Source organism: Geotrypetes seraphini, chromosome 16 (genome assembly GCF_902459505.1).
Source record: "Geotrypetes seraphini chromosome 16, aGeoSer1.1, whole genome shotgun sequence".
Lineage (NCBI taxonomy): Eukaryota > Metazoa > Chordata > Amphibia > Gymnophiona > Dermophiidae > Geotrypetes > Geotrypetes seraphini.
The window spans coordinates 17,833,379-17,850,593 of NC_047099.1; the positions used below are offsets into that span (position 1 = coordinate 17,833,379).

At 39.9% G+C, this 17,215-nt stretch overlaps 1 protein-coding gene across 1 annotated transcript; it reads right to left on the minus strand.

Annotated features, from left to right (window-relative positions):
* Window positions 1–13,753: 13,753 nt before the first annotated feature.
* Window positions 13,754–14,722, minus strand: LOC117349757 (olfactory receptor 24-like). The gene has a single exon (XM_033923348.1). The coding sequence runs from the start codon at window positions 14,720–14,722 to the stop codon at window positions 13,754–13,756; it is 969 nt and encodes a 322-aa protein (XP_033779239.1).
* Between the last annotated feature and the right edge of the window lie 2,493 nt (window positions 14,723–17,215).

Genomic DNA, 17,215 nt, shown 5'->3' on the forward strand with positions numbered 1-17,215 from the left:
CCAAATTGTGCTTGATGCCTCTTCATATCTCAATTTTAGAACACAGATTAAAACTCAACTTTTCAACAGACCAAATCCTTAACATACTCCATCACTATCCCTTCCCATTCTTTTAAGATTGTTGCTCCCTCCTCTTGGCTTGTAAGTATTTTTTTTTTCCTTCACTTAAATTCTATATATGTACTTATCGTATACTATGTACTGTATTTATTTATTTATTTTTCCCCTCACTTAAATTGTAGACGTATAACTTGTTTGACTCTATGATTGCTTTGTTATGTTCTTCAATTTCAACTTCATTGTTTGTATTTCATCTAACTGCTGTGAACCGCCTAGAACTCCCTGGGTATGGCGGAATACAAAATAAAATTATTATTATTATTCTTATGAGCCAATGGTGAGATTATAGAAAACTGGTGACTCTGCAAATATTGAAGAACCAAAATGGCCAGATTTATACTGTCTTTATTTTCTGTTTTTATATGCCTGTATTTTGTTTCTTTAAGTGCATATTTGCAGTCTAATTGTAAGGATCTTTTTACCCCCTGTTTCTTCCTGTATCCATAGTCTACTAATATACAGCGGTTGCTTCTCTATCACCAAGTCACATGCAAATATAATTAACAGTCATAATCTAGAAATCTGTAAAACTTTTAGGGCTCCTTTAACTAAGGTGTGCTAGGGTTTTAACAAGCGGAATAGCGCACGCTACTTTGCCGCGTGCGCTAGACCTTAACGCCAGCATTGAGCTGGTGTTAGTTCTAGAAGCGTAGTGCGCGGTATAGCGCAATGTAACTTCCTATGTGCGCTAAAAACGCTAGCGCACCTTAGTAGAAGGAGCCCTTATTGTTTTAAAGATATCATTGTTCCTTTTCCAAACTTATTTTCTAGATTACAAAACCACTTCCTTTCTGGCTTTCCAGGCTGCTGACAAGCACTGGTATTCTGCAGAGGATTTGTAAGGTCAGGCATGAGGCATCTGCAGTCATACGTCTGATCCTGCCAGTACGGCCCTGACCTGGTGACAATTCCTGAATGCGTGGTTCAAATTGTGATTTTTTTTATCACACCAAAAATTGAGAGTTCCTTTTACTAAATTGTGATAAGCACAAGCATGTGCTTACCATATATTAAAATGGCTTACCATGAGATGGTTAATTTCCCTATGCATGTGCATATATCGCATGCTAAAAACAATTTCTTAATTTTCACCAAAGGGGCTTGTTTGGGGTAGAGAGTGAGTATGACAGCACTAATCAGTGTGTAAGGCATTGCTGTATGCTAATTGATTAGTACAGGGTTAGCATGTGGACCTATAAAATAAGTGTCAGTGTGGGCTCATGTAATAACTTTTTTTAATGTCTGCATGCCAGTGGAGAAATTAGTGCATGGTGAGCAACAAAGCAAGGCTCTATTATCCTCCTTCAAATTAGTGTATGACCATTAGTTTGGAAAATGGGAAAGTCAGCCATTTTTCTTAGTGTGGAACAAGCGGCCTTAGCGTGATAGACACTGGCATGCTAAAGCCACTTTTACTGAGGCTTTAGTAACACCACCTCTTAATTTGAAAAAAATATTTTATCGCTACTGTACTAGGTGATAATATAAGAAGAAAACATATATCCAGATAAGATGAAGAATCAGCTAAAAAATGAATTAGTTAGAGCAAATCTTTCGATTTTCAGAAAGAGAAGATTAATGTGGGACCATTTACACACCCTTCTTGAGAAGACCTCACATTGGAGAACATTAGTAGAGATTCCAGTCCAAAACAAACAAACAAACAAAAGTCTGATCCCCACTTACCTCCTTGGCCAATAGTTTCTGTATCTGAGAAATAATGAGTCTGATGTTTATAATAATAATAATATTAATAGCTTTATTTATAACCCGTCATACCATTTCAGTTCAGTTTATGTTGATCATGAACCCATTTGGGATCTGATCCCTGGACATGCAGACCTTGTTAATTGTTTCCTGAAGCTTTTCACTAATATTGTTTACAGAACTTCTGTTCCTTGAATACCGTTGGGAAAAGACTTGACTTCATAATATTGGGATTCTGTATCTTCCTCTATGATCTCTAAGCATGATGAAACTTTACATAATTAAGTGCTGCATTTATTACACAATGTTTTGGGACCTTGGCTAGGTCAGTTATACAAGAATCAATCTGTTTGCTTAAAATACGAAGAGATATAGCTTGATTATTACACAGTCATCAATTGAATAAAAGTAATAAAAATAATAACTAATTGATTGAAACACCAACATGCTGTGGACAGAACTACCTCCAAATATTCAATGCAGAGTCATAGCCATGCACCGACACTTACATCTGGGCTAATTCTTTAGGTGGTACCCTCTAGGTCTTAATGATTGGTAGACATGGTCATATATAGCAAAATCAATTTTGTTTACTATTTCCATTGACTAAATCAATTAAGCTATTCCGTCAACTCAATGCTTCTTTTAGTTATCAAGCTCTGACTATTCGGAATAAACTTTCACTGTTGTATGAGAAACTAAGGGGTTCATAATCGAAACGGAAATACATCTAAAAACTGGTCTAAATCGATCAGTGAGACAAGTCGTCCAAGTGCTGATAATCGAACCGGGTTTTAGACGTATCTAAAAATGACTTAGGCCTTCACAGTGCTGGAGTACGCCCAGAGCTACAAGGGACATTTTAAGTCACAAGAAGGTATCCAAAGTGACCAGATAACCACTGTAGAGACAAAGTACAGACCCCTATACACTCCCCCAGTGATCACTGACTCCCCCCACCCACTACCATAAAAATCATAATAGAAGATCAGCACCTGGCAGCCTGGCATAGGAAAGCCTAATAGAGCTGCACAGAGGTGGCTTAAGTGGTCTAGGGGGTGGGCTCGTGAATCATGGAGAGAAGGACCCAGGCCCATAAACCACTCTAAGCACTGCATGCATGGTGAAACAAGTGCACCCCCCAAATTCTTATGTATGCCATATAAGTGGCACCTTCTGCCATAAGGGCTATTGAGGTGGTAGACAGGAGGGTCTAGTCAATTCTGGGGGGTGTTTTGGGGGGTCTCATCATGACCTATAAGGTTGTTGTGTATGTGGCACTCTTTTTGTGAAGTTCACAGCAGTGCCCTGTATGGTACCCCACTATTCTGGTGCAATGTTTGGGTGTCCAGTCCATTAATTTGCTGACCACGCCCATGTCCAAAAGATCTTTTTATAGGCGTCTTTGACTTGGATGAATTTTTGGATGAAAATGGGGTATAAAGACTTAGCGGTCTGGACAATCAGATGGCTGGACATACAGTGAGATGATTTTTGAAAAAAAAAAAAAATGTTGGACATATTTTTCTAAAATGGACCTTTTCCCTTGTCCGACTTTGGGTGACTAACGACTTATGCCCAAAACGGACTTAGAAACATAGAACATGACGGCAGAAAAGGGCCAATGGCCCATCAAGTCTGCCCACTCAAAAACCCTCACTCCAACTAGTCTGTCTGCTCAAGGACCCTTCTTCCCTGGAGTATCTATTGATTGAGCATAACTCCATAGTACTCCCACATGTTTGTCCCATCGACTCTTGAAGTCGAGCACATTACTGGCCTCGACCACTTGCTGGGGAAGATTGTTCCATCGATCAATCACCCATTCAGTGAAGAAGTATTTTTTGATTATGCCCCTCTATTTATCTAGTTTGTAGAAAGCATTTAAAAACAGTTTTATTTAAGAATTTTTTGAACTGATTGTTTTTATGATTTTTTCAATATTGCTTGTTTAACTGGGTTTGTTTCCGATTATCTGTGTTATTGTAATCTGCCTGGAACTCATAAGGGCTATGGCAGAATATAAAAAGCTCTGTAATGTAATGTGATATTTAGCCAGGATCCCGGCTAGGATCTGCAAAACAAATTCTGGCTAGATACTGACCCTTTATTCCAATTCTTCTTCCATTTCTCCAGAACTCTTCAGCCCCATGTAGCTTTGACTAGGTTTGATTCTATAAAATTGAGGCCATAGACCTCTTGTTGTGTCCTTTGACTGCAAACCGCCAAATGCTGTTCCTACTCCAACTTCATGCCAAGCCACTAGAATTGATTGCCCATGCAGATCACATCCCTTGAAGGACTCCTCAGCTTTAGGAAAGCAATAAAAGGAATGGGAACTTACATGCTGCCTTTTTGTTGCTTTGACATTTCAAAGCAGCGGATATTGAAGGATTAAGTGATGTGCCCAGGGTCACAAGGAACACCACCAGGATTTGATCTCACAACCTCTGGGTGAAGAGGCAACCACTCAACCAACGAGCCACAGCCCATACCTTTTTACCTAACTCCCCTGCCCATGACCAAAGGATTACAAAGAAATGTATATTGGTACTAGATCCCGGAATGTGTCGAGTTAGGATAAAAACTTGCATCGTGAAACTTGTACTGAATCTATGGCAAATCGTAACCTGTTAACTGTAACTGTACATTATGTATGTTTAACCTGTAACCTGTTCTGATCTCTTTGGGGAAAATAGGATCGAAAATTAATTATATTGCAAGACATAGCTTGTATATCAAGTAAAATTTAATAAAATGTTTTGCTTGTCTTGCAAAACACTTGCAAACCATGTTACTTGCAATCCAAGGTTTTACTGTAATCCTAACTGAAATCTGGAAAGGATTTTTCTTTCGGTGTGAGTAGTGGCTCGTGGCTGGTTATGGGACGGAAATGGGAATGGATGTTAGGGTGATAGTGCAGTATTTTTGTGGACGTTTTTCTACAAAAGGCCAGTTTTTCATATGATTCTGGGTAATTCTAGTTAGACAAACATCTGTGTTAGTTAAGGACCGCGCCCAAATAGAAGCGTACGGAAAAACAGGTGAATAAAAATCTGAATATAGATGTAGCCAAGGCCAGAAAAACACACTATAGATAAATATTAAGAAAAAGAATAATAATATTCTCTTTATGTACTATGCCATTGAGCCAGATCATAGAGGAAATTAGGTAAAGCGTAACATACATGCATAGAGATATTAAGAACTCCATCTTGGTTCCCTGCTGTTCTTTGTCCTCTCTGGTTCTTTGTTCAGCTTCCCGCCTTTAGCCTCGTGGTTCTAATTGATTACAGATGTGCTTAGGCCAGTTAGGAAGAGCATATTAGACTCCATATTCCAAACTGAGATATAACGTGTCTCAAACTGAATTGGATGTAGTTTTGAATGTAAATTATGATTTATTGAATGAATGAAAGCTTGGCCAAGCAAAGAGTGAATGATTGGATTGAAGTGTATGACTGTGTTGCTTTGAAAAAAAAACATATTTTATATATTTTAAACCTGAAGAAACACTAAGGAAAATCCTAAGGCAGCATCTGGAAGTAATTAGAGTCAGCCTCAAGAATAGGAAGAAGGGGGGCTTTGGAAGCCCATGCTTCAGGGAGAGGAGAGGGGGATTTACCCCCCCCCCTTCCTCCAGACTAAGGTTTCTGTGTAAGGCCATGCAATTTGAATCTGTCAGCTTAGGAAGAGAGTTTTTCCTGTACGGCTGAGAATTTCTCAGCACCATGTTAATAATTATAGATTCTCTTGAATGTTATAATGTTAATTCAGAAATCAAAAGTAATTTTCTGAAAACTTTGTATAACTTTTAAACATGGAGGAATGTTTCTTTGTCTAAACTTTAAGACCACCCATAGAAATGTTATTGGTCGTCAAACTTGATGATGTCACTAAACCAAAAGTTATATAATAGAATGTAATGAGATAGAAAAACGAGACCATTGTGAGAAGGCCAGCCTTTGGCCACGATGATGATCTCCCATGAGCGCAACGTAAGCAATTATGCTGTTCTTTTGATCTAATAATGGAAAAATAGAACCAATAATTCAATAAATCTTGGTTATAATTTTAAAACCTTGCGCTGGTGTCATTTTGCATGTATAATTATTTTCAAACCTGAAGCTTTCACAAATGGCGTCAATGACCCTTGCTCAATTGGTGCCGTGACTCGGAGCTAATTTGACGCCTTGAAAAAGCTTATAGATTATTCATAGAAACTCTAGGAACTCTAGAGATTTCGCATGGTTGTGCAACAAAAGGTAGTCACAGGTTGACTGGCTGCGCAGGAATATGGCTGAAATTAGAGATAAAACGGGACCGGAAAACTGGAAAATTGTGAGTATTACGCCTGTTTAAAGAAAAAAAATTAAAAATAATAATAAAAAAAAAAATTAAAAATAATAAAAAAAAAAAAATTAAAAATAATAAAAAAAATTATTTAACAATAAGGAGCATGCTTGTATATATCTGTACATAATTGTATAAATTTGTGGGTAGAGGGATGTGAAGTTAGTGGAAATTAAATGTTAATGGAAAAAGAAAAAGAAAAAATTAGAAATAAAAGTAACACAGAAAGAATGTAACAGCCCAGTGGAACAGCAAAGGTGGCTTGTAGCTTTTTTAGCTGATGGTCCACATTGCTGGTTCCTCTGTGAAAAGAAAGAAAAATATCCCTTGCAGTGCTGGCATTTTCCCATCTGGCTTTTAAACTGAGCAGTGCCTGTCTGAAAGAAGAAAAAAATTAAGGTAGAAGTGCCCAGTAGAGAGCAGGTCTCCTCTGTGAATGTGAGAACGCCGGCAATTGCTTGTCTGAATTAAGCTACAAATGTTGAGATAATAGAAGTTACTGAGTTTGAAGAGAAAAAAAAAAATTGTCCTTCCCTGCTGTGTGTCTAAGCTTTGTCTCTGAACTAACTTTTTTCTCTCTGTGAAAAAGAAAACTGTCTGTTTTAATCTGACTTTGAAAAGTTTCCCTCGCTGTTCCGTCTCTTTGTTTGAAAACACGGGCTGAGGGAAGTCACCCCCTCCTCCGTCTTCTCCCAGTGCCTATCTGAAGTAAAGCAAACTGGCTGTTGTATTGCTAATTTGAAAAGAAAAGAAATTGTGTTTCTCAGCTTTGTCTTTCTAAACTCCAGTTTCTGTCTCTCTAAACTTCCAGGCTGTCTCTCTGTCTCTGAATTAACTTGTTTTGTGAAAAGTTAATGATGTCTCACTGGAGTAAAAAGTCCTTTCACTCTGGGCAGCTCCTTTGTTTGAAAGAGCGGGCTGCAAATGGGAGATTTTCACCCCCACCTTTTTCCTCCCTCGATGCCTTCCACAGAGCTATCACGTGAGCTGGAAGGCGGGCTTTTTGAGTTTCTCCTTTGTTCACTACCAGGAAGAGGGGGAGGAAAGGGGGGGGGGGGAAATTCAGAAGTATGGAGGTGCTTTGTCTGCAATTCTACGATTTTTCAAACACAGGTATCGATTTATGCTGTTGTAAATATTAGCTAGCAGAGGGATTTCAAATGTAGTAACTTGCAATTACCTTGTTAACAGCAGGAGGATTTTTAGAATGAAAACTTTAAGAGCATACACAGGGAAATGCATGCTGTTTGGAGTTCCGATCAGCCGGGGAAAAGTTCTTGTGAATTTCTCATTGTAAATTGAAAGTTGTTTTTGATGTTCAAGAAGCAAAGAAAGTTTGCGTAAGTTCAAAATAATTTTTGCAGTGTAGATCTGTGCTGTTAAGAACAATTGAGGTACTTTAGTAGCTTCAGAGCTGTTTGTAGCCTAAGGCTATGTCAAAGAATGCATTAAAAAGATGTTATGTAGCCTGTATGTTTCCCTTGTTTCTTTATATTTTAAAAAGGTTATCAGAATGTTGAAAGAAAGGTAATGCAGGGTCAGAAGGAATCAGGATGTGATATTAAATGAGGTGGATTTTGCCATAAGTGAATGGATAAAAGAAGTTTGAACAGCTAGATGGGTTTTAACACTGAATTGTTATATTGGAATTGGAATGTGGGAGAAAGGTTTGTGAAATATGTTAAGGAAAGAGTTATGGAATGTATTTAGCAGTGAACGAATATTTTTTCTGAAAAGAAAAAGATTGATTCCAAAGGGTAGATGCCATGCTTAAAAGAAATATTGTCTTTGTAAGCAGGCAAAGTGTGCATAAGAAAAAAAAAGTTTCCTTGCCTTTGTATTTTTATCTCAGGGTTCAAACTAGTTTTGAATATGAATTTTTGTGCCCCTGCATGGTTTATAAAGTATTTTTAAAAGTGTGCATTGCCCGAAATGTATGATTAGGGAGTAATTAAATTTAAATGCATTTTAAAATTAAATTGGGAAGTTTAAAATAAAAAGATTAACAAAAGTAGAGGTTAAGTACCTATATTTTTTTGACAATTAAAATAAATGTGAAACAAAAGGCTTGTTAACCTTGTTACCGGAAAATAATAATTATAATAAACTTTTATGTAAGTGGATGAATTCGGAATTGAAATTTTGCTTACTTTTTACTAGTAAGCTCTTCAGGATATGAACCTAATAAAGAATATGGATTGAGAATAATTCCCTGGTGTTAGGAAAAAAGAAAGTCTAATTTTACCATGTAGAGAATGTGTCTGCATGTTTAAATTTTCCTGTGGCCATATTTGGTACCACAGGACTCTGAAAAAAGTCTATTTAATCTGTGTGTTTTGTGTTTTAGTTAAGAAACTTCCTTTGAATCTTTTCAACAATTCAACACGGACTCTGTGATGCAAGAACTAGCACTGTTTGCAGAGGGGAAAACGTGCCATGTGTTTCTTTTCTTTGTTCTTTTGTTAATGACCATGTGCTTCCCTTCCAGGATTTACACTGATCAGCAGTACCACATTCCACCACTAGAGCTGTGGAGAACACAGAGAAAAATTCCGAAGCTGAATTTTCGGCGGGAATTTCAGTGTTCCTTTGTCTGTGTTCAAGAACACAAACAGTTCCATAGTTACAGAAAAGCCAAGCTTGAATTCTGAAAACGTTGCAGCATGAACTTTTTAAAGCCATGATTTAAATTTCACTGAAATTAATTTAGAGACTCCGACCTTACAAGTTGCTAAAACTATTTGCAAAAGACATTTCTGGACTCATAAAAAATTTTGAAAGAAAAAACAGACTTTATCTTAAACCACGTTACTTTAAATCACTCCATTTGAATTAGGCTTCTGAACTTTAATTATGCTTTTGCATAATTCAATAGGCTTATTATGATATTGTATTAACAACTATATTTTCTTTATCATTGTCTTCATGCATTGTTCTCAGAAAATATTTTGTGTATCCTGTATTTTAAATTTTATTTCATATTACTGTATTTCCATATACAGTGGCAGCTTCTAAGCTGTTACACAGTGCCACAATATTGTTTAATTGGGTTTAACAGCTGATATCGTCAGTCCTTTTAATGATTTTAATTTAAATTTGAGAAATGAGTTCCTGCAACACACACAGAAAAAGAAAACTTATATCTGATGTGCATGCATTATCTGCACATGAGTACATTTCCATATTAAGCATATAATTGGGTTTTCTTAACACTGTGCATTATTTTACACTTTATTGATTTAATTCCAGGGTTCTATAACATAACACTTTTGAGCATAGGGACCAATTAAATTAGGTAATACTGAGGTTCTCTTTATCTTAGGGAAATCTAGGGTTCTATTTTTCTTTAGCTATACTTTCTCTAAATTTCTGACTTTTTAACTTCAAAAATACTGGAGTTTCATGATTACCTCTATGAATAAAACAACAGACTCTGCTCTAGGACTGTACTTGCACCTAGAACAGACACTGTCTAACTACCACTGGAATGGTAAGTTTCCTATATGATATGGTTTAGACAGCAACTTACATAAATGTACACTTGGATGGGTTTTATCTAGAATAGTGGATGGGATTTGCTTGCATTCTCACTAGAGAATTCAAGTAAGCTTTGGGTAAGATCTTCTAGGCACCTACCGTTGCAGGCCTAGGTAGTACATTTTTCTGGCTTTTGCTATCTAATTGGCATTTAAAAGAATATACTTGCACAGACACATACTGATCCATAAGAAGAACCGTACCCAAAGTAAACCCCAGTGCCACAGATAAGACCACGAGCTCAATTATGAATATTACTTCATAAATTCAGTAATATTCAAGAGGGGTTTGAGTAGTGGCTCGTGGCTGGTTATGGGACGGAAATGGGAATGGATGTTAGGGTGATAGTGCAGTATTTTTGTTGACGTTTTTCTACAAAAGGCCAGTTTTTCGTATGATTCTGGGTAATTCTAGTTAGACAAACATCTGTGTTAGTTAAGGACCGCGCCCAAATAGAAGCGTACGGAAAAACAGGTGAATAAAAATCTGAATATAGATGTAGCCAAGGCCAGAAAAACACACTATAGATAAATATTAAGAAAAAGAATAATAATATTCTCTTTATGTACTATGCCATTGAGCCAGATCATAGAGGAAATTAGGTAAAGCGTAACATACATGCATAGAGATATTAAGAACTCCATCTTGGTTCCCTGCTGTTCTTTGTCCTCTCTGGTTCTTTGTTCAGCTTCCCGCCTTTAGCCTCGTGGTTCTAATTGATTACAGATGTGCTTAGGCCAGTTAGGAAGAGCATATTAGACTCCATATTCCAAACTGAGATATAACGTGTCTCAAACTGAATTGGATGTAGTTTTGAATGAAAATTATGATTTATTGAATGAATGAAAGCTTGGCCAAGCAAAGAGTGAATGATTGGATTGAAGTGTATGACTGTGTTGCTTTGAAAAAACACCATATTTTATATATTTTAAACCTGAAGAAACACTAAGGAAAATCCTAAGGCAGCATCTGGAAGTAATTAGAGTCAGCCTCAAGAATAGGAAGAAGGGGGGCATTGGAAGCCCACGCTTCAGGGAGAGGAGAGGGGGATTTACCCCCCCCCCCCTTCCTCCAGACTAAGGTTTCTGTGTAAGGCCATGCAATTTGAATCTGTCAGCTTAGGAAGAGAGTTTTTCCTGTACGGCTGAGAATTTCTCAGCACCATGTTAATAATTATAGATTTTCTTGAATGTTATAATGTTAATTCAGAAATCAAAAGTAATTTTCTGAAAACTTTGTATAACTTTTAAACATGGAGGAATGTTTCTTTGTCTAAACTTTAAGACCACCCATAGAAATGTTATTGGTCGTCAAACTTGATGATGTCACTAAACCAAAAGTTATATAATAGAATGTAATGAGATAGAAAAACGAGACCATTGTGAGAAGGCCAGCCTTTGGCCACAATGATGATGTCCCATGAGCACAACGTAAGCAATTATGCTGTTCTTTTGATCTAATAATGGAAAAATAGAACCAATAATTCAATAAATCTTGGTTATAATTTTAAAACCTTGCGCTGGTGTCATTTTGCATGTATAATTATTTTCAAACCTGAAGCTTTCACAAATGGCGTCAATGACCCTTGCTCAGGTGTTAGACTGTTCCCTTTACTGACTTGTTTTTCAAGAGATTTCAAAGCATCTTTCTCTACCCCTCTTCTCTGTTCTTCCATACTGCTGACAAGTACTGATAACACAGGTATAAGTTCCAAATAGGGGCCACTGAACTGACCCGACGGCTCCTGAAGACATAGCACTGTGTTGGGCCGACTGAACAACATGATTGTAGAGTCCAATGGTGACATCAGAAAGCATAAACTATAATCATTGTGGTTGAGCAACACGAGACTGTGGAAACAATTTGTAATGTGGCAAGAGAACAATGTGGTTTTGAAAGGAACTGAAACGGAAAAGGCTTTGCTCCAGTCCAGGTTTTCTGGCCCAATGGGGTGTTCCCGTTGAGCTATTTTATAAAGAAAACAGTTGTGTAGTTTGATTTGTTCACAGAGAGTGTGGTTTGGTAATATGTTATTTAAATCAGTATGATATAACTATGCATATTCATTGGAGATATCTTGAAAACTTGACTGGATGGTTTAAGAACTACTACTCTAAAGTCTTAATCGGGCATTCTAATTCCTATCTACTGTGATTATCCTAGGCCAAAGGTGATCTCATGTCAAATATATCCATTTCTCATCTGCCTCAGACAATATTGCCATACTTAAGGTGACCATATGTCCCGTTTTGAACAGGACAGTCCCGTTTTTGGATCCCCTGTCCCGTTGTCCCCACACACAGCTTCGGGACGTCAAAATGTCCCGTGTTCAGGGACAGCATCCCGAAGCTGTGCGCGGGGACAACGGGACAGGTGATCGCTTCCTGTCCATCCCTGCCACACCAAAAAAACCCCAAAAACGTCCCTTCCTGCCCGATTTAACCCCTTCCCCCCCCCGGTCCACCGCCACTGCTCCTCTGCTTACCTTCCTGCTTAATCAGGCCCAGAAGCCGTCTTCCTGACGTCAATTCTGTCGTCGGAGAGGACGTTCAGGGCCAGCCAATCGCTGCCTGGCTGGCCTGAACGTCCTCTCCGACATTAGAATTGACGTCAGGAAGAAGACTTCTGGGTCTGATTAGGCAGAAAGGTATGCAGAGGAGCTGCTGCGGTGGACCAGAGGGAGGCTTTTTTATCCTGTGGTAGGGGGGAAGGAGGTAGGCAGGCAAGCTGGCTGGCTGTCTGGCTTTGTGGGAGGTAGGCAGGCAGGCTAGCTTTGGGGGAGGTAGGTAGGTAGGCAGGCTTTGGGGAAAGCAGGCAGGCAGGCTAGCTTTGGGGGAGGTAGGTAGGTAGGCAGGCTTTGGGGGAGGCAGGCAGGCAAGCAGGCTAGCTTTGGGGGAGGTAGGTATGCAGGCTGGCTCTGGGGGAGGAAGGCAGGCAGACTGGCTGACTTTGGGAGAGGAAGGCTGGCTGGCTCTGGGGGAGGCAGGCTGGCTTTGGGGGAGGTAGGCCAGCAGGCTTTTTGGGAGGAGATGGGACAAAGGCTGGAAGGCAGTGAGGGGGACATAGGAAGGAGGGATGAAGGAAGGAAGGAGAGAAAGAGGCAGAGAAGGTAGGGGGATTGTAAGTAGAAAAAAGACTAGAGAGATAAATGCCTGGACCAAAGGAGAAAGACAGGAGGCAGAAGCAGGACTTTGGGAGGTGCAGACATAGGGGGAGAGCCTCTGAGGAAGAGCAGAGAGAGGCAAGATTATAACAGAGGAGGGAGAGAGAGGGAGACCTGGAACAAAGGTACAAAGGAGAACTGACACTGAATCTGGGGACACTAAGGACATAGGAAGGAGGCACTGGGGCACTAAGGATATAGAAAGAGGCACTAAGGACATAGGAAAGAGGTGCTGAGGACACTAAGGACATAGGAAGGAGGTGCTGGGGGGCACTAAGGACATAGGAAGGAGGTGCAGGGGGGCACTAAGGACATAGGAAGAAGGTGCTGGGGGCACTAAGGACATAGGAAGGAAGGAGGGAGGGAATAGAAAGGGACAATTGTTGGGCCCGAGTGCAGAAAGAAATGAAAGAAAAGGATGCACAGTCAAAAGGAAACGCAACCAGAGACTCATGAAATCACCAGACAGCAAAGATAGGAAAAATGATTTTATTTTCAATTTAGTGATCAAAATGTGTCAGTTTTGAGAATTTATATCTGCTGTCTATATTTTGCACTATATTTGTCTATTTTTCTATAGTTACTGAGGTGACATCTTTGAATACCCCCCAAATATAAATGATAATTAACATTTTCTCTGCATATAGGGTGCTTTGTGTTTTTTTTAATTTTATGGTTACCATTATGAAATAATATATTGTGTGTACATGAAAAATGAATGGAAGAAATTGGGGGTGGGGCTAGGGTGGGATTGGGGCGGGGCTAGGGTGGGATTGGAGGTGGGGCTGGGGCGGGATGGGGGCGGGACTGAATATTAATAGATCTCCTGTTTTGATGAAAAAAATAAATGGTCACGTTAGTCATACCTGACTTTCAAAAGTGTTTAGAGCTTGTGAAAATTGACTTTGTGCGAATGGCTTTTCTTAGAGCCATGTTTAACTCTTTACTTCTCAAGCTATAAATAACAGGGTTCAATATTGGGAGTATTAATATATACATTACAATAGGCAACTTGTTTGATTTCACAGAGTCTTTGGATTCAGGTTGCAGATACACTTCTATAATTGTCCCATATAAGAGAGTGATGACTGTTAGATGGGAGGAGCAGGTGGAGAAGGCCTTGCTTTTCCCCTCTCTGGAACGGATTTTCAGAATAGTGGAGATGATAAACACGTAGGATGTCAGGGTTAGGGAAAATGGAAGGAAGACTGACAAAACTGACATCGTAAAAGTCAAAGTGTCAATGACTGAAGTATTTGTGCAGGAAAGTTTCACTACTGCAGTGAGATCACAGAAGACATGATTGATTTCATTGGAGTCACAGAAAGAAAACTGGGAGATAATGATAACATATGGCAATGTCTCTAGAAGAGCCGTTATCCATGAGGCAGCTGCCAGAAGAGCACAGATTTTCTTATTCATGATGATGGGGTAACGTAGAGGATTGCATATTGCAACATATCGATCATAGGCCATAGCAGTAAGAAGCAGAAATTCTACCTCAACAAAAGCTGTAAAGCAATACATCTGTAAAATACAGTCACTGAAAGATATGGTATTATTTTGTGCCAGGAGGATTGCCAGTAATTTTGGCATAGTGACTGTCACAGAAGTGATATCTAGTAAAGACAAGTTGGCCAAGAAGAAATACATGGGGTTGTGAAGGTGTCGATCAGAACATACTATGCAAATTATGAGGAGGTTTCCCAGCAGAGCCATCAGGTAGAGGAGTGAGAAGAGAGCGAAGAGAGGGAGTAGAAGCTCAGGGAATTCTGAGAATCCGAGAATCAGGAATTCTGTCACACTGCTGTGATTTCCTGTTTCCCTGTGTTCTTGCTCCATAGTGGTACTGAAAAGGAAAAAAATAATAATAAATAGAAACTAGGAAACTTTGAAGAAAATATAAGATGAAAACCTTTCAAATAAATGTCAAAGTGATACATTGGAAGAGTCGAGATCATTGGTTTAGCCGTATGTGGCCCTCCCACTTTGGGACAGTCTCTGCAATAGATAAAGCAGGATCCATAAAAGTTTAGAAAAGTGATTGGGGAAATACTCGTAATAGACTATTATTAATAGGGTTACAATATGGCTCCAGAGAAAGGAGAATGGATTGAAACATCTGGGTTTTACTTCCATTGAAAACAATGGAAGTAAAACCCTAATGTCTCAATCTTCCTCCTATTTCTGGAACCATATGGTAACCCTAATTATTAAGGTAATGCAAATCCACTAAAAAAAAAAAAAAAAAATGAAGTTAATGGCCAGAAATACAAGCTTCAGAAACTTTGCAAAAGCCCCCTATTGTACAATTATATATACACAGTTCAGTTTTCGTGACATAATTTGACAAAGCTCTTCTATCCAATACAGACATCAGATTCTAGCCATGATACTGTATTAAGACCTATTTTCTGGGTAGGAAAAGCCTCAGAAAATGGAGTGGTCATAATAACGACTCTCCTCCTTTCAATCAATGTCTCTATGCCCCCTCTTCTATTTTTTTTTCAACTGGAACACATATTAACTTGCAACATATTTAACATGGCCCCAAAATCTATGAAAAAACTTATCCTCTAAAATAGAACCCTAAGTGTGCATGCGCACTTGGGTTTTGTGATCCCTGCAGCAGCTGTGTCCTTCCGTGGTCATATTCTATTTGCAGCATGTTCCCTATGTGCCGCAAATAGAATATGACCATGGAAGGACACAGTTTGCGGCGCTTGCGCCGGCTTGGAGCGGCTTGTGGCAGCCCCCTGAAAGCAAGAGGGCAGTGACCAGGTCAGTGGAGCCCCGCAACACGTCCCCTGCAGGGAGACAGAGTGGGACTCACAGGTGCAGGTTGTGCCGGATGAGGAGATCAGGTCGTTCCATCTGCTCCCCTCCTTGGAGTGTGCAGTGCGGGCCGTGCACATGGACCCGGAGGCGCAGGTGCAGCGCGGTGCCGGCTCCCCCACCACTCAGGTGCACTGAGAGTGAAACGGGGTTCCTGGGCAGCCGAGTGCAGTCTCCTGGCGGCCTCAGCATCAGCAGCCGCCAGTCCTCCTCTCAGCTCATTTCCAGAACCTTTATGGCACCGCAAATTTCATTAAGTCCAGTCTGCTCCCAGTGAGAGGTTGAGCGCTACTTCAGCCTCGAGGCCTGAAAAGTGCAGGTCCAGAGTGCTGCCGCCACCCAGCAGCAAGGGGATGCAAAGGCAGGCTAGGAGGAATAGCGGCGGACCCTCTTCCGTGCTTCCAGCGCCTCAGCTGGACAGTGGGAGCAGGGAAGAGGTGCTGCTGGACAGGGAGGGAGGTAACAGGAAGGGAGGCCTACTGCTGGACAGGGGATCAGGGAAGAGGTGCTGCTAGACAGGGGGGAGGTAGAACGAAAGGAGAAGGGCTACTACTGGACAAGGGGAGCAGTGAAGGGGTGCTGCTGGACAGGGGTAGCAGGGAAGAGGTGCTGCTGGACAGGGGGTAGGTAAAACGAAGGGAGAAGGGCTGCTGCTGTACAGGGGGAGCAGGCAAGGGTTGGTGGTGGACAGCCGAGGAAAGAGAGAGACAGAAAGAAAGACAGACAGCGGCAAAGGAGATAGAGAGAGAAAGAAAAAGACAGACACACACATCTATTCTAGCACCCATTAATGTAACGGGCTTAAAGACTAGTATCAAATATTCACCTATCTTGAATCATCCATACAACAGCCGAACCTCATCTCTTAAATGCAATATTTCCATGCAACTCCATGTAATTTGTCCAAACAACTCTGATGCGGCCAGCATTCCGTGGCTCTCTCACAGCTGTGAAAAGGAAATTCCTTAGTTGCTGCTAGGCTGCTCAATCTCTGAAAAATAATACTAATAATAATAGTCCCTTTTCTTCCCTTTGGGAAACAGCAAAATGTAACTTTTACTTCCTAATGTTCTCTCCTATGTGTATATTAGTACGTCTGTATTGTCAGTTTTGTCACAGCCCCTTGATATTTTTTATGTAAAATAACTTGTCTCTTTGTCTTATGCTATAACTTTTTTACTATGTAATTCGCTTAGTTTTTGATAAGCGAAATATCAAATTCAAATAAACTTGAAACTTGTCACATTTGCTATAGTACTATTACTGCACTAGACAGATCTAAGCAGTTTACTATCTAAGGCCCTCTTTTACTAAGAGGTGGTAGAGGTTTCTCCTGTGGCACTATATGCTTTGATACCGCTTTGATGCTATAGGAATTATATGGTGACACGTCAAAAATGCATAGGACAAAACCGCACCAATAATCGTGCGCTGACTATCACATGCAGAACTTATGAGTGCCGCCTTCAAACAGTTGCTCTTAGCGCTCTGAGGGTGTGT

Excerpts from the sequence above, each read along its gene's own strand:
- LOC117349757 (XM_033923348.1), bottom strand. The coding sequence starts at position 14,722 with ATGGAGCAAGAACACAGGGAAACAGGAAATCACAGCAGTGTGACAGAA.